At 35.6% G+C, this 18,496-nt stretch overlaps 2 protein-coding genes across 4 annotated transcripts; both read left to right on the plus strand.

Moving 5' to 3' along the window:
- The first annotated feature begins 4,237 nt into the window (after positions 1 to 4,237).
- On the plus strand, positions 4,238 to 6,650 carry LOC116109612 (protein MAINTENANCE OF PSII UNDER HIGH LIGHT 1). The gene is made up of 3 exons (XM_031395844.1): positions 4,238 to 4,562; positions 5,192 to 5,326; positions 6,082 to 6,650. Exons 1-3 carry the CDS (start codon positions 4,392 to 4,394, stop codon positions 6,433 to 6,435), a joined length of 660 nt encoding a protein of 219 aa, XP_031251704.1. The 5' UTR covers positions 4,238 to 4,391; the 3' UTR covers positions 6,436 to 6,650.
- Positions 6,651 to 8,266: 1,616 nt separating this feature from the next.
- LOC116109606 lies at positions 8,267 to 15,495 on the plus strand. Of its 3 annotated transcripts, XR_004124781.1 has the most exons (6): positions 8,267 to 8,358; positions 8,485 to 8,571; positions 9,753 to 9,896; positions 10,985 to 11,917; positions 12,764 to 15,248; positions 15,340 to 15,495. XR_004124781.1 is itself a non-coding variant. In XM_031395837.1 (5 exons), exons 1-5 carry the CDS (start codon positions 8,320 to 8,322, stop codon positions 14,675 to 14,677), a joined length of 3,117 nt encoding a protein of 1,038 aa, XP_031251697.1. In that variant the 5' UTR covers positions 8,267 to 8,319; the 3' UTR covers positions 14,678 to 15,495. The 3 variants fall into 3 exon arrangements, 2 of the variants coding, with proteins under 2 accessions (XP_031251697.1, XP_031251698.1); XM_031395837.1 differs by having other exon boundaries at positions 12,764 to 15,495; XM_031395838.1 differs by having other exon boundaries at positions 11,099 to 11,917; positions 12,764 to 15,495.
- Positions 15,496 to 18,496: the final 3,001 nt, after the last annotated feature.

An 18,496-nucleotide genomic window follows, 5' to 3' on the forward strand; every position in this document is an offset into this window, starting at 1 on the left:
AATAGTGGGAGTGTTTTTAATAAAAGACCATATTAAAATAATAATCAACATTATATTAACTTTACTTTTCTATATTGTAGATTCATTTAAAAATGTGCAATATCAACCTACGATCAATAATTGAGAAAGAAAACAGGTTGGATGGCTCTAATTTCTCGAACTGGTATCGAAATCTTTGGATTATATTGAATTCTGAAAAGAAATTATATATCCTTGACAAGCCTTATTTGGCTGAGCCTGATGCCACTCAGGAAGTAAAGGAAACTTACCAAAGGTTCCTTGACGATGCTAATACTGTTCAATGCCTTATGTTAGCATCGATGACATTTGAGCTGTAAAAACAGCATGAGAATATGGAGGCTGCTGCCATAATTCTGCACCTCAAGGCACTTTGTGAAGGAAACGCTCGACATGAGAGGTACAAGGTGTCGAGTGCGTTGTTTAGAAGTCGTATGACTGAGGGATCCCAAGCTGGTCCTTATGTTCTAAGATGATTGGGTACATAGAAAGGCTTGAGACTTTGGGATTAGGGTTGGATGCATAATTACAAATGGATTTAATTCTGCAATTCTTACCTGATTCCTTTTCATCGTTCATAATGAACTTCAATATGAACACTATGGTGAAACCTCTATCAGAGCTTCTGAACATGCTGAGCACTGTAGAGCAGGACATGAAAAAGTCCAAGCATATTTTATTGCTTGCTGCCAATAAAGGAAAGGGTAAGAGCAAGGGAAAGGCCAAGGTCAATCCCAAGGCCAAATTCAAAAAATAGGATGCTCTCAAGCCTAAGGGTGGCGTTGGGAAAGGTGGGAAGGTAGTTTGCTTCTATTGTGGCAAGCCTGGCCACTGGAGGAAACACTACAAGGCTTTCCTCGCAAACAAGAAGAAGTTAGACTCTTCGACTTCAGGTATGTACATGATTGAGATTAACTTCTCTCCTTCAACATCTTGGGTCATTAACACAGGGTGTGGTACTCACATTTGTACTGATGTGCAGGGACTAAAGCATTATAGATTGCTCACTAAGGGAGAAATGGACTTACCAGTTGGAAATGGAGCACGTGTGGCTGCAGTAGCTCTAAGGACTTATTGTTCATCTTTGCCTATGAGCTTATTATTGGAACTTAAAGATTGTTATTTTGTACCTACAATTTCTAGAAACATTATTTCAGTATCCACTTTGGATAATATAGGATATCATTTTGAGATTTCTAATGGATTGTTGTCCTTTAGTTTGAATGGTATTCTATTTGAAATTGCAAGGTTATATAACGGATTATATGTTCTTAATTTAAACAATGAGGATATTCTCAACGTTGAAACTAAGAAAGCTAAACATAGTGATCAAAACCATACATACCTCTGGCATTGTAGATTGGGTCATGTTAATTAGACCCGCATTATAAAACTTCAAAAGGATGGAGTTTTGGATCCTTTTGACTTCAAGTCATTTGAGGCATGCAAGTTATGCCTTTTAGGCAAGATGACCAAGTCACCTTTCATAGGACTAAGTGAAAATGATACTAAACTATTAGGCATCATCCATAGTGATGTATATGGTCCACAAATAGTTGAAGCCAAAGGTGGATATTCCTACTTCATCACATTCACTGATGATTTCAGTAGATATGGTTATGTCTACCTTATGAGACATAAGTCTGAAGCCTTTGATAAGTTCAAAGAATTCAGGAATGAGGTACATAATATGTTGGGTAGAAGTATTAAGGCTCTTCGGTTAGATTGAGGAGGTGAATACTTGAGCTCAGGGTTTTTTGAATACCTAAAGGAGTGTAGGATAGTATCACAACTCACCCCTCCGTATACACCCCAGTACAATGGAGTGTCTGAAAGGAGGAATAGGACCTTACTTGATATGATTAGGTCTATGATGAGTTTTAGTGATCTACCCGCATCATTTTGGGATTATGCCCTAGAGACTGTGACTCACGTATTGAACCGTGTGCCGTCAAAGTCTGTAGATAAGACTCCATATGAACTATAGAGTGGGCGAAAGCCTAACTTGTCTTATCTAAGGATTTAGGGTTATGAAGCTTATGTCAAGAAGTTGACTTCAAACAAGCTGAGCCCGAAATTTGAAAAATGTATCTTTGTGGTATCCTAAGGAGACCAAAGGATACTATTTCTACTATCTAGAAGAGCGCAAAATTTTTGTCACTCATACTGGTGTCTTCTTAGAAAATGAATTTTTCCTAAGAAGTACTAGTGGGAGAAAAGTAGAACTCGATGAAGTTCTAAAACCACAAGATACGTTAGACCAAGGATAAGAAGGTGTGACACAAGAGGCGGTTGAACATCGTGAGGAGGTTACTCCACAATCTGTGGATCAAAGTAAACCACCTCAAGTAGCTCAGGAGCTACGTAGGTCTGGGAGAGTACGTCATAAGCCTGAGAGATATGGTTTTCTCGTGATTCACCATGGTGACGTACTGGTCTACCAAGACAATGAGCTCAGAACCTACGAAGATTCTATATCGGATCCATATTCTGTTAAATAGCTTGAGCCATGAAATCTGAGATGGACTCCATGTACCAGAACCAAGTATGGTCTTTGGTGGATCCACCTGAAGGGGTAAAACCTATAGGGTGTAAATGGGTCTTCAAGAAGAAGACTAACATGGATGGCAAGGTGCATACTTATAAGGCACGACTGGTTGCCAAAGGTTTCAAATAAATTCATGGCATTGACTAAGAAGAAACCTTCTCGCCAGTTGCCATGATTAAGTCCATCTGGATTATGCTTGCGATTGTTGCATATCATGACTATGAAATTTGGCAAATGGATGTCAAAACAGCTTTCCTGAACGAAAACCTTGAGAAGGATGTGTATATGACACAACCCGATGGCTTCGTTTTTTATGGACAAGCTGATAAAGTATGCAAGTTGCAGAGGTCCATTTATGGACTCAAGCACGCTTCAAGGAGCTGGAACATTCGTTTTGATAAAGCCGTAAAGGAATTCGGTTTTATTAAGAATGAAGATGAGCCCTGTGTTTACAAAAAGGTAAGTGGGAGCACAATGGCATTCCTGGTGTTGTATATCGACGACATACTTTTGATCGGGAATGATATTTCACCCCAATTAATTAATTTTTTGGACAAAATTACCCTTGAATTCAAAACAAATTGTAGCCCACCCAAGCCACCACCCCCACCCACCTGCCGCCGGCAACCACCGCTGCGGCTAGCCACCGCCACCGTCAGAACGACACACGGAAAGTCGAAAATGGCCGCTGTGCGCCGATATGGCCATTTCTGACAAGATATCTGGCCGAAAAATGGCCAGATCCGTCATCGATTTGGCCATCAACGACCAGATCTGTCGCGTCTGGCCATTTCTAGCCAGATCTCTGGCCGAAAATGGCCATACGGCGCACGAGACAATTTCCTGCCTTTCGTGCACAGCCGACAACCTATTGTGATTGCCAGCGGTCAGCAGGGATTGGGTTGGTAGGGGTGCTTTGTTGATTTTTACAACCTTTATTATGAGGTTGTTTTTACTAAGTTTTTAAATGCAGCGGGGGTTATAATATCCAAATAATAATCAAGATTAAAAAATAATATAATAATAATATTTAATTAGAAGACAATTCAGTAATTTAAATAACATATCCACCAATTTATTCCTCCCAACCAAACATATTAATGTAATATACCCATCAATTAAATAAACACATTTTCCTAAAGATTCCTAGTAATCTTCAAGGTAATCTAACTTTTCAATAATCTAACATTCCCTAAACCAAACGCCCCCTATATACATAATTGAATTATGATTTCGAGCAACTATCTTTTTTCTTCAATAGCCAAATAAACTTGGCCGAATTAATCTGCACATAGAAATTTGTTAAATTATGAAGATAAAAAGCAAAGATGATTCCTAGAAAAAGTTTAGAATAAATAACCAAAAAAAAAATTTGAGAATACTGTCTATTTCTTATTAAAAGAATACTGATACATATATTTGAAGATCAGAGTTATTACAAAAAATTCTCTAGTCCCAATTACTTGAACTAAACTTATCGGATGAAATTGTTATTTTCCATATATTTAGTTTGATTATTTGACTTTAATTAAATCTTTTGCTTTTGCTTTTCCTTTTGCCCACGGTAACGTTAATCTTTTCGTTGCCTTAACAAATTCCCAGGCCCATGTCTCGTTCTAACCCGCCAGTAGAAAAGATATTTATTTATATTTTTGTTTGTGCAATAGAAACGTAATCTGCAGTGTTGAGTGTTGACACGTACACTGAAATCCACCACAAACACAAAACACCCATCTTAAAAACCCCCCTCCCTTTCTCTTCTTCGATCAAATCATCTCTCAGTGTCTCACCCACAAGACCAACTGCTTCTTTTAGAGCTCCAACAATGACATCTGCTTTACAGGCTATTCTTTCTGCCAATACTTTCCCTTCCTCAAACTTATTCTTCTCCCCCAAACACAAACACAAACCCGTTAAAAATTTCAACCAGTTCGCCGTCCGAGCTTCCTCTGATGACTCTGATTGTAATGAAGAAGAATGCGCTCCTGATAAGGAGGTTATTTATCTTTCTTTTATATATTTACAATTTACTACTCTGCTACTTAGTGAATTATAATATATATGCTTTTGTGCTGGTTCCTGAGATTTTTCCTTTTTGTAAATTTTAGTTATAGTTTCTAGAAATGTACGGAACTTTCATGGTGATTTTAGTTTTTGTAGCTTAATGGCATCCTTTGATTTAATCAGTTAGGTTGGATACGTTATCTGTTTTGTAACATTACCGAAGTGTTTCGAAGATGGTAACGTTACTGAACCGTTAATTACACTCTTGGATTGAAATCTTAGCAATTGATGGGCTGAAAATGTTAATGTAGTAGTATTGCTTATAAGTTAACTATGACAAGTTCAATTGCAGATGCTCCCATAAAGAACCGGTAACGTTACTGAACTGGTATTTAACAATATATTCTAATGTTACTAAATCAAATTATGGTATTTGTAACCAAAATGTGGATTTGACAATGTTACTGGATTGGTACCATAATATGACCTATTAAGAAATAAAATTGAAGCCCGGCATTTTTTCTTTTTGGTTTGTTATATATTTAGAGTTCATTGATCATGCAATTTCATTTTTATATTGTATTTGGGATGCTGAAGATGAGAATTATTTATATGGCATAGGTGGGGAAGGTGAGCATGGAATGGGTAGCTGGCGAAAAGACCAAAGTGGTGGGAACATTTCCACCGCGGAAACGGGGTTGGACCGGTTATGTTGAGAAGGACACTGCTGGCCAGACTAACATTTATTCCGTTGAGGTACCATTCGCTTGCTTTTCCTGTTATAATCATCCCTGCATAGGGAAACCGTTTGATCAATTAAGACTCACGAAGAACAAATTATTTTGTTTCTTCATTCTTTGTCATAAATTTTATAGAATCCTGTTAGCTTTGCTCTAAATACAGACTTCCTTCACATTTTACTGTCCTCACTGACCCCTTATTGCCGTACTAGTCAGCTGTGTAGGAAAAACAAACATAGATGATTGTTGAAAGCAGGGACAGACCTGTTAAGGGGCGAGTGGGGGCTGGTGACTCCATCCAAAAAAAAATAAAAATTTGATCAATTTTGCTTAGTTTTCTGTTTTGGTCAGGTTGTACTTGTGTTAATGTTTCTAGATTTGACCCCAATCACTTTGTTCATATTTATATTAAATTAGTTACAATTCCACTCACTTAGTTTTCTTAGAATTATTGTCCCCCCAACATTAATTCCTGGGTTCATCCCTGCATGGAAGAAGATGGAACAGATGATCATATGGTAAATGAAATTGAGGTTGAAATTACTAGATATATCTAAGTATTTCGAGGATAAAACTCTTTAGCTTTAAGATACGAGTCTAGAATCCTGCAAGCTTTCACTTAATTACTTTGATGTGAACTGCATGATTCAGAAAAGCCAGCTTTTCGATCACATGTGAAAGGTTTAAAACCAGTGCAAAAGATACGAATTCCGAAACTAACAGTCTTTAGGTCTGACAGATGACACCGTCTAATAGATTTTTCATTTCCAGCCTGCAGTTTATGTAGCAGATAGTGCAATAAGCTCCGGAACTGCAGGTTCATCCTCCGCAGGAGCTGAGAACACGGCAGCAATTGCCAGTGGTCTCGCCCTCATCTCCATAGCCGCAGCTTCATCAATACTTCTCCAAGTTAATAAGAGCACCCCGCCACCGCTGCAGACAGCCGAGTACAATGGGCCATCGCTCACTTACTATATCAACAAGTTTAAGCCACCGGAAATCGTCGAAGCTTCAGTACCAAGTGAAACTGAATCATCCTCACCGGTCCAACCGGAAATAACTGCCCAGGAAGCTCCACAGATTCAGGTTCAGTCTGAATATCCAGTGCCAGAGCCTTCAACTTAGAGTATAAACAGCGTTTCTTAGGCAGATTATATAAGTTGGTCGTATTGATCGCTCGTTAAACTTATTGTAGATGTTTCTTTCATACCACTGGTGCATATTTTTGTTATGGTAGTCAGGGTTTATAATCAATACATCTTCTGTGCTGGTTTTGTAAAGCAGAAATGAACCTAAAAATTGGGAGATTATCAATGAAAGGTGTAAGTTTTCAAAAATTATATAAAGGATGGAAGTTTCAAATCCTTCAATAAAGGGACAATCAGCGCTGTGTAAGGGTAAGAAAGTAATTTTACGCACTTACCGATTTTAATGAATAGGGATAGTAGATAAATAAATTATATAAGATTATTGTTCTCAAACAATATTGATTTGGGATTCAAAATTAAGTTAAATTATGGCTTTCTATTTATGAAAAAATATTTGATAAGTTTCATACTTTCATTAAGTCAACAAAACAAACTCAAGGTATCTTAATGAAATCCATTAACATATAATAAGACTTTAAACAAAAAAAAAAAAAAAAGTCCATAAATCTTTTGTAATAGTAATTTAACATAATAAACTAAATTAAGTAAATAGAAGAAGTAAAAGCAAATCAAACTATTGAGGAAAATACCATATATGAAGGTGTGGATCTCATTTATTTTTTAAGAAAAAAGAAAAACAAAGTTTAAATTCTCTTGAATTATCACAGAATATTATTTTGTCCTTTGGATATTTGAAATAACAATTCATCGTCTATTTTCACTATTTAGTTTGAGTCTTCGTTGTCTGACTACCGAATTTTATACTTAAAAGGTGCGTTTGATTTATTATTTTGGATAGGATTTTAGGAATAGTATTGGATAATTGAATATGTGAGTATTACGAGGTAAAATTTAAAAATTTATAAAATAACCCCCTAAGTTTGCTAATTTAATAAATACCCCAACATGTCAAATGACAAAAATACTCCCACCACCTACAATGCCAGATTCCGGCCACCACTGCCGGAATCTGGCCGGAAAATCGCGTTACGACATAGATCGATCGGATTTGTGTAGTAACGCGTTGTTATGGCCTTTTTCAGCCAGATCCACCACGGATCTGACCGGAAAAGGCCAGATCCAAGGCCTGCCGTGACCGTCAACGGCCGAAAAAGGCCAAAACGACGGTCATCTTTGGACGTCAGCGACGGCTAAAGATATGGCCGTCGTTTTCGGTCAACGATGGCCATTTCTTTGGCCGTCGTTCACGGCCAGATCCGTGGTGGATCTGGCCGGAAAAGGCCAGATCGGTGAAATTCCTACCATTTATGGTCGTCAGGTAGGCCGTTGTACAGATTCCGGCTACCACCGACGGTGGTTGCCGGAATCTAGCAAGTATGGGTCGTAGGGTTGTTTCCGATAATTTTTAAACTTTTTTTCAGGGTGTATTTGATGAAATTAATAACCTTATGAGGTCTGAAAGTAATTAAAAAATAGGGTAATATTTCTGGAATAATGTGCTAAACATTATTTGGATAATAGGATTGGGAATAGGGATAAAAATAATAAGCCGAACATGGCCAAATCTGTTAAATTAAACAATACTAATGGCAGGATAAGATATTATTTCATAATACCAATATAATGTTATTCAATAATATCTCAAAGGAAAATCAAATTAATGAATGTACTTTATTATATTTTTTTATTCACTTAAGTACTATTGACTTTGTGTTAAAATTATGAAAATATATAAAATTAAATAACGAGTGTACTTAGAAATATAGTATTATATATAGTTTTTTTTATTTTTTTTTATTTTTTATTCTAATAACCATTGCAATTGTATTACCTTTTCCATTTTGGCGCGAAAATTCATTGTGATTAATTAGGGCACATTTGAGTTTTGGTGCTGAGTTCTATGGCCGGCTTAGCGTTTCGTCATCCTCAATTTTCCGAGGTAACTTCTCTTTTCTTTCACAAATTTTCGCAAATTGTTTAGTGAAAAGTCACTGGGTAGTAATTAGATTCAAGAGAGTATTGTGGGTTCTTCATAAATAACATTAAATTTATTACACAATTGCAGGAATTAGCCTGGCTTCCCGCTTGGCTTCAGCCACATCAAGTTGAAGCATCCAATGAATATCAAACCACCACCAGTCCTCCACTTAAGGTTTTGTTCATTTTTTTTTTTTTTTTTTTTTTGTTATCTTTCAAGAGTTAATTTACATACCTTTGTGTGGAAAAAAAAAATATGGGTTTTGTTTAGTTTAGTGGACCAATAGGTGGTTGACGAAATCTTTTGTGAAAATTTAGGTTTAGAAAGTAGTATTGATTTTTAAAATTATTATTAATATTGGTAGTTTTTAATTTTTTGTGGGGCAAGTGGAATTGTACTCACAAGACAATACAAAAGTTTACGAATATTATCTAATTCTGGCATCGTGCTTTACCTTTCAGAAGGTCTCGTTACTGCTTTTGCTCCATTCTAATATTATCTTTGAGAGTTAAATTTACGAAAATATGTGCGGAAGATGTCGGGCTTTTTTTACTATTCCGCTGTTGATGAAGTATTTCGTTAAAATATAGGTGTAGTAAATAGTATTATTGTTTTAATTATTTGTAAGACAATAATATTGCTAGCAGGAAATAGAGTATGTGGTTTTTCATTTTTCTTAGGAAGATGGAATTGTGCTCATAACAATATGCACGTTTGTTAATACTGTGAATTCTGTTATTTTGCTACCTTGGACCTTATATAAGCTTGTATAACCGGTATTCCTAGACAACACTTCTGAATAGCTATTATCTGCTTTTGATTTTTCATTAGCTTCTTATCATCTGTGACATCCGTAAATCCTTCATGATTTCAATTCCCTGAGCAACTAGTAGCACATAATCAGTGTTTTTCACATTGTGAAAGGCCTGAATCACAATTTGTCTGGAGCTGTGGCCACATAAACTAAGATTGAAGGCTGCATTATTATACACCGCAGTTGATGCCCCAGGTCATGTTCCTATAATTAGTAAACCTAAGGTTGATGATAAGGCAGAGGTTTAAGTCATATGTAGCTTCAGTTGGAAATTGTTTGATTGATTTGAGTTTTACAATGGCAATAACATGCGTCTTGGTTCTAAGTAAGATTTTAGTTTATATATTTGTATTATTTAGTCTCAATGGCTTTTATTTTGCCATAAGTTGATATAATCAGGATTAAATATGATTATAAGAAAAATTTCATGTTATCTTCAATCATTGTGATGTTGTATGGATTTTGCTGTCCTCTAACATGTCCTGAAAAATTTTATTTGCTAATATGTCCTCTGATGGCCCTGCATAATTACAATGGACAGGATTTGGAAATATTACAAAGGAACATCTGTGAAGTAAAAGATGCGGCTATGCCGTCAAGTGAAGAAGGGAGATATAACAGTTGTCATTTATTCTTATCTGGTGAAGACAATTCACTGGTCAGTTCTGGTCCATCTTCTGATAAGGTAAGTTCTCAAACATATTATGGCAGAAAAATTATTTATTTGTTATTTTTTGATGTGAGCTATACCTCTCTTGCATTCTTCTGACTGGACTTTGTTGTTAGGTCATTTAAGTTGTAGTGGGAGGGGTCTGGGATTCTTTTGCCTTTTTGGTTTGATAAATAAAGGAAATTGTATTGCATTATCAAAAAATAGCTTTATGACCATGTAAAGTTATGAGATTATGGTTTGTGTTAATTATGTTAAAAAGTTTCACAGTTATTTGATTTATTTATTTCTATTTTACAATTTGGCAAAGCATTACAAAGAGTATTTACTTTAAAATTGAAATAGAAGTATTATTTTTTCTTTTTTGTCATTCTTATTTTAGTTTTGCTCTTTGTCTGGATAGTTTTTAGTTTGATCTTCCCTGTCCTAAAATAGTTTATAGTTTAATCATCACTGTCCTAGAAAAAGAAACTGAAAGAAGTTTACAATTTGCTTAGTTTTTCTAAAATACTTAATGATATCATGCTTTATATATTCATATCTAAAACTTGTATTTTTTTTAACTTCAAATTTTTATACATGTTTCTTGGATATAGTCAAAACCGCCCTTTATTTGTAAAATATACAATTTGGTAAGCATCTCAGTGAATGACTATTGAGATCCCTAGAGATAGTGAATACCATCTCATTTTATCATTCTTTAGACCTAACTTAATTTTCCTGGTCTCGCAGCATCTCAGTGAATGATTAGTGAGAACCTTAGATTTTGTTTACCATTAACAGATCTCAGAAGACCACTAAATGAAGTATTGTGAACTGCTTTTTCTTTTATATACCTTGACAAATTAAGAGAATAGGAAGATTCCTAGATTATTTCCTTTCCTTCCAAATAATTTAATCACACCTTTCCTGTTTCCTTTTTTGTAAATTGTTCCTTGGTGTACGGTTTTTTATTTTGCTGATTTGAAAGTAGATGTTTATTCTATTTTGTTCCACTATGCAAACTGGTTTCACTTTACTTCATTAAAGTCTCAAAATGTTTGTTGTCTTGCTGAAATTATTTGTTTTGAAACTGGCCAACTCTTATACATCTCTCTGTATAGGTCTATCATTTTCGTCTACACCTTTCTTCAAATGGTGCTTCAGAATATACTCAAAGTGAAATCGACGCATCTCAAGTTCATTGTGACTCTATGAAATTTCTGTCATTGCAACAAGCTGACATTTTGCGATGCATGGGACAGAATACCAATGTTAATAAAGTTTTGTCAACAAGTGAAGTTGGAAATCTAGCTGTTTCTGAGAATACAACCAACAGTAATAAGGTTCTACCAATGAGACAAACAGAAATATCAGCTGGCTCCAGAGGTTACTCTTATCATTCAAAATTGGACAATAATGCCACTGGTCTAAATTTATTAGTCCAAACTTCCTTCCCAAAAACTGTGGAAAATCTTGATGTTCAATCTCCTATACGTAACAATGATGGCAGGAGACAGTGTAAAGACAAACTCAATGTCAGATACCATAAATGTTCTGATATCAATAATGCAGTTGAACTCTCTATTTCAGCATCTGAAGCACTGGTTATTCATGAACTAGTGAACAGTGAGTCTGATTCTGAAGCTTTGTCAACTGCAGCTATACTTGAAGCTACTCTTCGAGTGAAGCAAGCGCGCTTAAAGGGCTTAGAAGATGGGTTCAATTATCCAAACAGGGAAATTGAGGAGACTGATTTGCTTTTTGACTTGGATGATTTGACTATGGCTGATGCATATGAAGACGTAGGACTCTCTTTTGTTGGACCCAATGAAAAGCTTGTTTGTAGTTCAGATGCTTCTCTAGTCAAAGAAACTCCATTTTCTGAAAATCACCATGGGTGTAACAGTGGATTTAAACATGTGGATCAGATTCAGCAAAGGAAAATTCCTGTTGACCCAGCTTTGGGTTTAAATGGTTCTCGTTTGGCCAGCAATGTTGATCACCTGTTACGTCAATCAGCAGAGGACGTTTCACAAGTTTTCAGCGTGGCACAGGTAAAGCATCCTTCACTTCTTGTTAACTTCTTAAAAATGCTTAACTGTACAAAGAAGTTTATGCTTTGCCATTTTTATCATCTCAGTTTGTCATCCCTTTCCCCTGTTCAATTCCTATTGAGGTGGCAAATGCTTTTGCTTTAGTGGACAACAAATAGCTTTATGTCATGAGGGGAGCAATGTAAAACTCACAATGGCACTCAGACTACCTTAGTTTAGTCTCTGTATACTCTCCCCAATTTGTTTTCTTCATTTTTATTTATCAAGTACGCATCATCTTTTGTTTTAAACTAGAGATGCATTTATGGAGGATGCGGGTACTAAGCAATGATATTTTGCTAGAATTATTATCTATTGCTTAACATTTGATGGCTGGTTTAGAATCTGAATTTTACAGTTTTTTGCTTGTGCAAATTGCTTCTGACACTTTGCTAATTCCCTGGCCTAGATATAGGTCTACTCTTCTTGAACAGCTCTCCTCTAACATTTATGTTTTCCAGATTAGAGTCTTGTAACACTTCATCATTAATTCTTGCTTTTTGCTCCTATCAGCCACCCCCCAAAAAAATATAAATAAAGTTTTTCCATATAAGATTTGAACATCTGGTGATGCTAATTGAGCTCCACCTGCTTCATAGTTCATTCTGTTCATAAGATGTTAATTTATTATTCATTACTTTGGTGTGGAAAATATTCAAATTTTTTTGACCATATTAAGGTATCATTAACTATGTCTCTGGTACATTGAAAGCACATATATTCATATATAGAAACTATTATTCTGTCATTCTGATTGGACTGTTGTTTTGTTCTTGGTGTTTTCTTTTGTTCATTCTTCCTCCTCAGGAGGAAGCAGACGCTCCTGTGCAGTTGCAGCAAAATAACAGCAAAAGCATTCAAAAGTTGTATGTTAATGAGACTAGCTTTCTATCTGAATCTGCAGATGTTGCCCCAGACGAGAACTCTTTCGTACAGCAACGTGAATTAGGTTCCATAAATGCTTCACAGTCTAGTGTGCCATTTGAAGGTTCTTATAAGAAAACTGACGAGGAAATTTTGATTTCTCAAAATTTGAGCTCGCCTATTCTATCATTGGTCGATCCTCTTTGTTCTGTTGTTCCTTGCAGTGTTTCTTCTGTGAATACCAATTCCCGACAAACTCACAGTGAAAATGACATTGATGTTAATGCCGAATGTGAGGTGGAGACTGTGCATAGTACTTCATGTTTAAAAGGTGAATCAGTCAATAGAGACAGGCAAGATGTGCCAAGAGTTACTGGTGATGTCCACGAAGCTCCTGTTCGAAGGCAGTTGACCTTACTTAAAACTTATAGCACAATCCCGCCCAAGGACGACACCGAGCTGCAGATGGGGAGTTTTTGCTATGATAGATTAGGCCAGTCAGAGTGTAGTGCAAAAATCATTTCCTTGGAACCAAATATGGGTGGCATTAGGCATCAAAATAATAAGTGTTCTGAAGGGTTCTTACCTTTCAAGTCTGCGTTTAAATGTACTGTTGATAGAGACAAGAGGGAAACTGAAAATACTGCTGTTATTAGTAAGAAATTCATAGAAACAACAAATCACAAGAAAAGATATGATGAACATGCAAAAGATGGGGCTGAGTTGCTATTACCTCCTTTGAAGGAAAGTATGCCACCTCGTATTTCAAATCAATGGACACGCCGTCAAATGTGTGCTTCCAAACTTGTTCATAATTGTGTTGAAAATACAAACCTTGAAGAGGCTGCAGTACAAGAAACCACTGGTAAGCTTCATAAGAGAAAAGATTTTCAAAATGAACAATCTGAGTTCAATAATTCCCTTGATAATCAAGGTCCAGCAAGGAAGCGAGTTCGCTTCTCAGATGTTGAAGTTGAGCCTCAGCAGATGAAAGATGTTCAGAATCTACTACCTTCACACAAAGTTCACTCAAATACTAGAGCTGGTAACAGGTCAAAGCACTCTAATGCATGGGTTGCTTCTCGATTCCAGCAAGTGTTTGCAAATGGCATCAAGGATGGGAAGAGATTGATATTCCAAGGTATGAAATTCTTACTTACTGGACTTCCAAGTCGCAAGGAAAAGGAAATTAAAGGACTAATTCCAGAATACGGGGGTATGGTTCTCTTGGATATACCTTCTCTAAATGCAAGGGGAAAGAGAAGTTTAAATTCTAATTTCCAGCAGCACCCCATTGTTTTATGCCATAAGAAGCTAAAAACCATCAAGTTCTTGTATGGATGTGCAGTGAATGCCTTCATCCTAAAAGTTAAATGGCTTACCGATTCAATTGCAGCTGGTTCAGTTTTACTACCAGAAAAATACATGATTCTTTCAGGCCAGGCTGATGTGGAGATATCAGGAATGGGAAAGGTAGTTTCTCATAATTTCTATAAGTTAATTTTTGACAGAGTAGGGATCATGCTCTATGGGAAGAACAGTTTCTGCACCAAATTTGCAATAATATTCAAGCATGGAGGTGGGCAGGTGTTTAAAACTCTCCAGTGGCTAGTCCAGAGTCTTGATAATAAAAAGATTTTTGTTGGAGCTATTGTGGCTGATGATGAAAGAAGGGCATCACGTCATTTGAGGCAAATTGTGTCCGAGAGGAATATACCTATGGTGTCATCTGGCTGGATCATAAGGAGCTTACATTCAGGGAAGCTCCTTCCTTTGACACAAAATAAGCATACTCCTTTGCCCATTGTAAAGGAACCAGAGGTTCCAATTTCCCTTGCATGGAGTGAAGAGATATGATATGTACTTTTAGCAGCGTATTAAGTCTTGGATTCTAAACATGCATTCTACATTGAATGTCATTCCTCCTCATTTACTAAGTCCGTATTAAATAGCAAAGCAGGGTCTGCAGTGAAACTTCAATTTGACATCATTCAATCAATGATTTGAATTTGAGGTTGACCATTTATCACTCAGGGCTGTTCTTTAACTTATTTTGCTGAAAGATGAACTTCCATTCTGGACTTCTGAGCAAGGATGACGTGGTTGTTGGTTGAGATGGTCTGGATTGTTGCCATGAAGTGAACTGAAATTGGTTGAAATTGATGGCTTCAATGGGCAAGATATCTCCCAGTTGCATCGCACTTGATCTCTGGTTTTTAAAGAAGCAACCAGACTGACAATTCTTCTCATTGAAGCCAATTTAGATGAGACTTTTATGATCGCCAGCTGTTGATGCCATCTGCTAGTTTGCTTATTCTCTTTGTCAAAAGAGCCACTAAACAAGAGCAACGAGTTCTGCTTGCAACAGCGTAAATAGGTCCAAGACTGCAACAAGGTAGAATTGATGAACAAGGGTGTGCCTATCGGGGTAAGAATAATTTCACATTCTCTTTCTTGGTGATTTAATTTACCCTTGTATATGTTATTTGACATTGTAATTATATATGTTTGCATATCAGTTTGGTGACATTCGCATCAAGGATTATTTTCTCACGCTTACGCCAAGTTAATCATTGTTTTTGGTAGGTCATTAGACAGATGATGTCACTAAGCTTACCATTAGAGTTAAAATCATAAACAAAACTTCTCATTTACACCTTTCAGGTTTTCACTTGTAGCACAACAGCCTTTTTAGATAAAATAAAATTCATTTGCCGTATGATCTCAACTTAATTGATGAAATCTCCTTCTGAATCCAAATCGACGATCTATTTCACTGCAACCAAACTACCATCAGAGAGTTATTTCTACACAACCCCATATGCTATCATATTTCTCAGAAAAAAGATATTCTTATTTTTGTTTTCAATGTGATTTGTGAAGCTTGGATAGAGTGTTAATTATTTATGGAAGAAAAGAATGATAATCTTAGTTGCATCACAGTTGTGGTACAGATGAACTATGGCTATGGCAATGGCAGTTTTGTGGCTGGGACAACAATTTTGAAATAATTAGGATTTTCAAATTTAAAGATGAAAATTATTGTTATAAATGGATGCATTGATGGATGACCAGTTTGCTGAATGTTCAATTGTTCATTTTATCATTCACTTTGTTTATTAAAATGTATGCCTTTAATAAGGAGCCCATAAATCATTAAACTTTAGGTATTAAAATTAATGGGTTTATACAATTTTGGCTCAAGGTTTGAGGAAAGAACCAACACACCCAAAGGTTTCAAAAAGTAACAAAATAATACTCTTTGGAGCCGTTTGGATTGGGTTAATATTAGATAACTGGGTAATATTTTTTAAATTGAGCAGATCACGATGTTTGTTTGGTTTATAAAAAATTACTCCCAAAATATTTTATGACAAACAATAGCATTTGAGGGGTAAATTTCCAATAATATCCTTGGGTGGGGGGGTGGGGGGGTTTATTGAAACTTACCTTGGTATTACAATTTTTTTCTCCATATTGCCCTTAAACAGTTGAGCATTTGGTCCCAATTAACTTTATATTTGTTAAAATTTACAAAACACTCAATTACTCATGCAGACACTTTTGTCCTTGCTTTTTAAATTTTTCGGACGACATTGCCCTTGTTATTATCATTATTTATAGAAATGTTTTTATACTCAGAACTAGCCATTGTCGATCGTCGTCGGAGGTTGCCAAAAGTCGTCATAATGGCGTATGATCGGTCGCATATGGCCGGTTGTGCGCCAATGAGGCTTTTTCTGACATGGATTACAGATCTATGGTCGAAAAAAGTCAAATCTAGCTGTTTCACGGCCAGATCTATGGCTATGTCAAGGCCAAGCATGTGGCTGTGAAACATCGATTGATCTGGCCATGAAACAACCAGGTCTTTGGCTGTGAAACGGCCAAATCTGTGGCACTGCCGGTGTCACGACCAGGTGTGTGGCACTGCTAGTGGTCGCCAGCAGTGGTGGCTGGCTGTCGGTAGTGGCTTGGGTGGGTAGGGGTGTTTTTGTTAAGTTTAAAACGTTTTTGGTTGCTAGAGTGTTTTTGCTAAATATGAAAAATAGAGAGTTAAAAGAATTATTCAAAAAATAATAATACAAAATACTATTATATTAATATTTAAAAAGAAGGGCAATTTAGTAATCTATATAACATACTCACCCATTTATCCTCTCAACTAAACATATTATTTACCAATTTATTCGAACAAACTAAACACATTTTCTAAACATTCTCAGTAATCTTTAAGGTGATATTTTATTTCGTTAATATAATATCCCCTTATAATAAAACATTATATGATCCAAACGTCCCTTTGGTCTAATTGTATACCCTTTCCATTTTTTTTATTTCTTCAATTTATATTTTGATTATATATATCTATATATTAATATTTATTAACCAATTTTATAAAATAAATAAGAAATATTGAATAGTTAAATTATTATTTAGTTTTGTAAAATAAACTAAAAATAAAAAAACATAATTTTAATTAAATTACATACTTTAAAAAAATGCATAAAATAAAACGGGAGAGGGACGTATAATAAGATAAAGGATACTAAAGTTTTTTCAAAACAAAGTTTTAAATTCTTTTTAGTTTTTATTCCTTAAATTTTTATATATTTAAAGTAAAAGTTAAAAAAAAAAAAAAAATTAGACAAAGGCTACTATACTATAGTCTTTATTGGTAAGTAATCAATTATTTGGGTGTATTTGTTACTTTCTAAAACCCTTGGATGCACTCATTGGTTTTTTTCAAACCTTGAGGAGGAAACTTTTTTTAAACCCTTAAATGGTATGGGAGCAGTTTAGTGAATAACCATTAGCTCGAATAAGTTTTAATGGTTCACTAAAATTTATTATTATAAAGAGAATTTTGTTATTTAAGAAATCTTAAAAGAATTTATGTTATTAAAATTAACCTTTGGGATTAATTTTTTGGGTTGTTTGTTATAGTCTTTTTTTTTTCTTTTTTTTTTATCAGGGGTGTCCGGACCAGTTTATGTGTACCTCAACTAATCCCCCAAGACCTTAAAACTACTAGTCGGATAAGAATTCTAATAGCTACTCATATTAGCACCTGAAGAGAGACTTGAAGTTAAAACTTTTGGAGTAATACATCAAAAAATCTCTATCAAACGACTTAACCACCATAGTTTGTTTTTTTTAATAAAGATAGGTTAATAAACAGTTCTCATAACTTTCTCTCATAAATGCGATGTGGTAGCTTGCAATTGATTAGCTCGCATTTGGTCAGACAGGACCTATTGTTGGAGAAACGAAACTCATTGCGAGCTAACACATCACGTTTGTAAGAGAAAGTGAGAAGAGTTTGTTAGTGTAGTATTACTTATTGTTTTTTATAGTCCATTCATTCAAAATATTTATTTGATCAAATATAATTTTGTACCTTATTGTAATCATTGTTTTAAAAACCGAACCGAAGGGCAAACCGCTCTAATGGCCGGGTCATGGTTCAACCGGTCCAACCGGTTGGACCGCCGGTTGAACCGATGGTTTGACAGGTTTAAAATCTAACAAAAACACCCCTAATAATTATCATCAGACCCTAAAGGTTTGAAATCTAGCAAACACAACCCTGGCTAAATGCAAATCGACTATCGATTGGGAGAGCAGCGGCGACACACCAGGGAGGGTAGATCAGATGATGGGGAGGGCGAATCG

The sequence above is a fragment of the Pistacia vera genome, unplaced genomic scaffold (genome assembly GCF_008641045.1).
Source record: "Pistacia vera cultivar Batoury unplaced genomic scaffold, PisVer_v2 Contig584, whole genome shotgun sequence".
In the NCBI taxonomy this organism is placed as follows: domain Eukaryota; kingdom Viridiplantae; phylum Streptophyta; class Magnoliopsida; order Sapindales; family Anacardiaceae; genus Pistacia; species Pistacia vera.

What these genes read in the sequence shown, in the direction of transcription:
- LOC116109612 (XM_031395844.1), top strand. Translation starts at nt 4,392, where the DNA reads ATGACATCTGCTTTACAGGCTATTCTTTCTGCCAATACTTTCCCTTCC. An exon ending in AATGCGCTCCTGATAAGGAG is followed by an intron (nt 4,563 to 5,191) that starts GTTATTTATCTT and finishes TATATGGCATAG; the next exon opens with GTGGGGAAGGTGAGCATGGA. An exon ending in CTAACATTTATTCCGTTGAG is followed by an intron (nt 5,327 to 6,081) that starts GTACCATTCGCT and finishes TTTCATTTCCAG; the next exon opens with CCTGCAGTTTATGTAGCAGA.
- LOC116109606 (XM_031395837.1), top strand. Translation starts at nt 8,320, where the DNA reads ATGGCCGGCTTAGCGTTTCGTCATCCTCAATTTTCCGAG. An exon ending in GTCATCCTCAATTTTCCGAG is followed by an intron (nt 8,359 to 8,484) that starts GTAACTTCTCTT and finishes ACACAATTGCAG; the next exon opens with GAATTAGCCTGGCTTCCCGC. An exon ending in CTGGTCCATCTTCTGATAAG is followed by an intron (nt 9,897 to 10,984) that starts GTAAGTTCTCAA and finishes CTCTCTGTATAG; the next exon opens with GTCTATCATTTTCGTCTACA.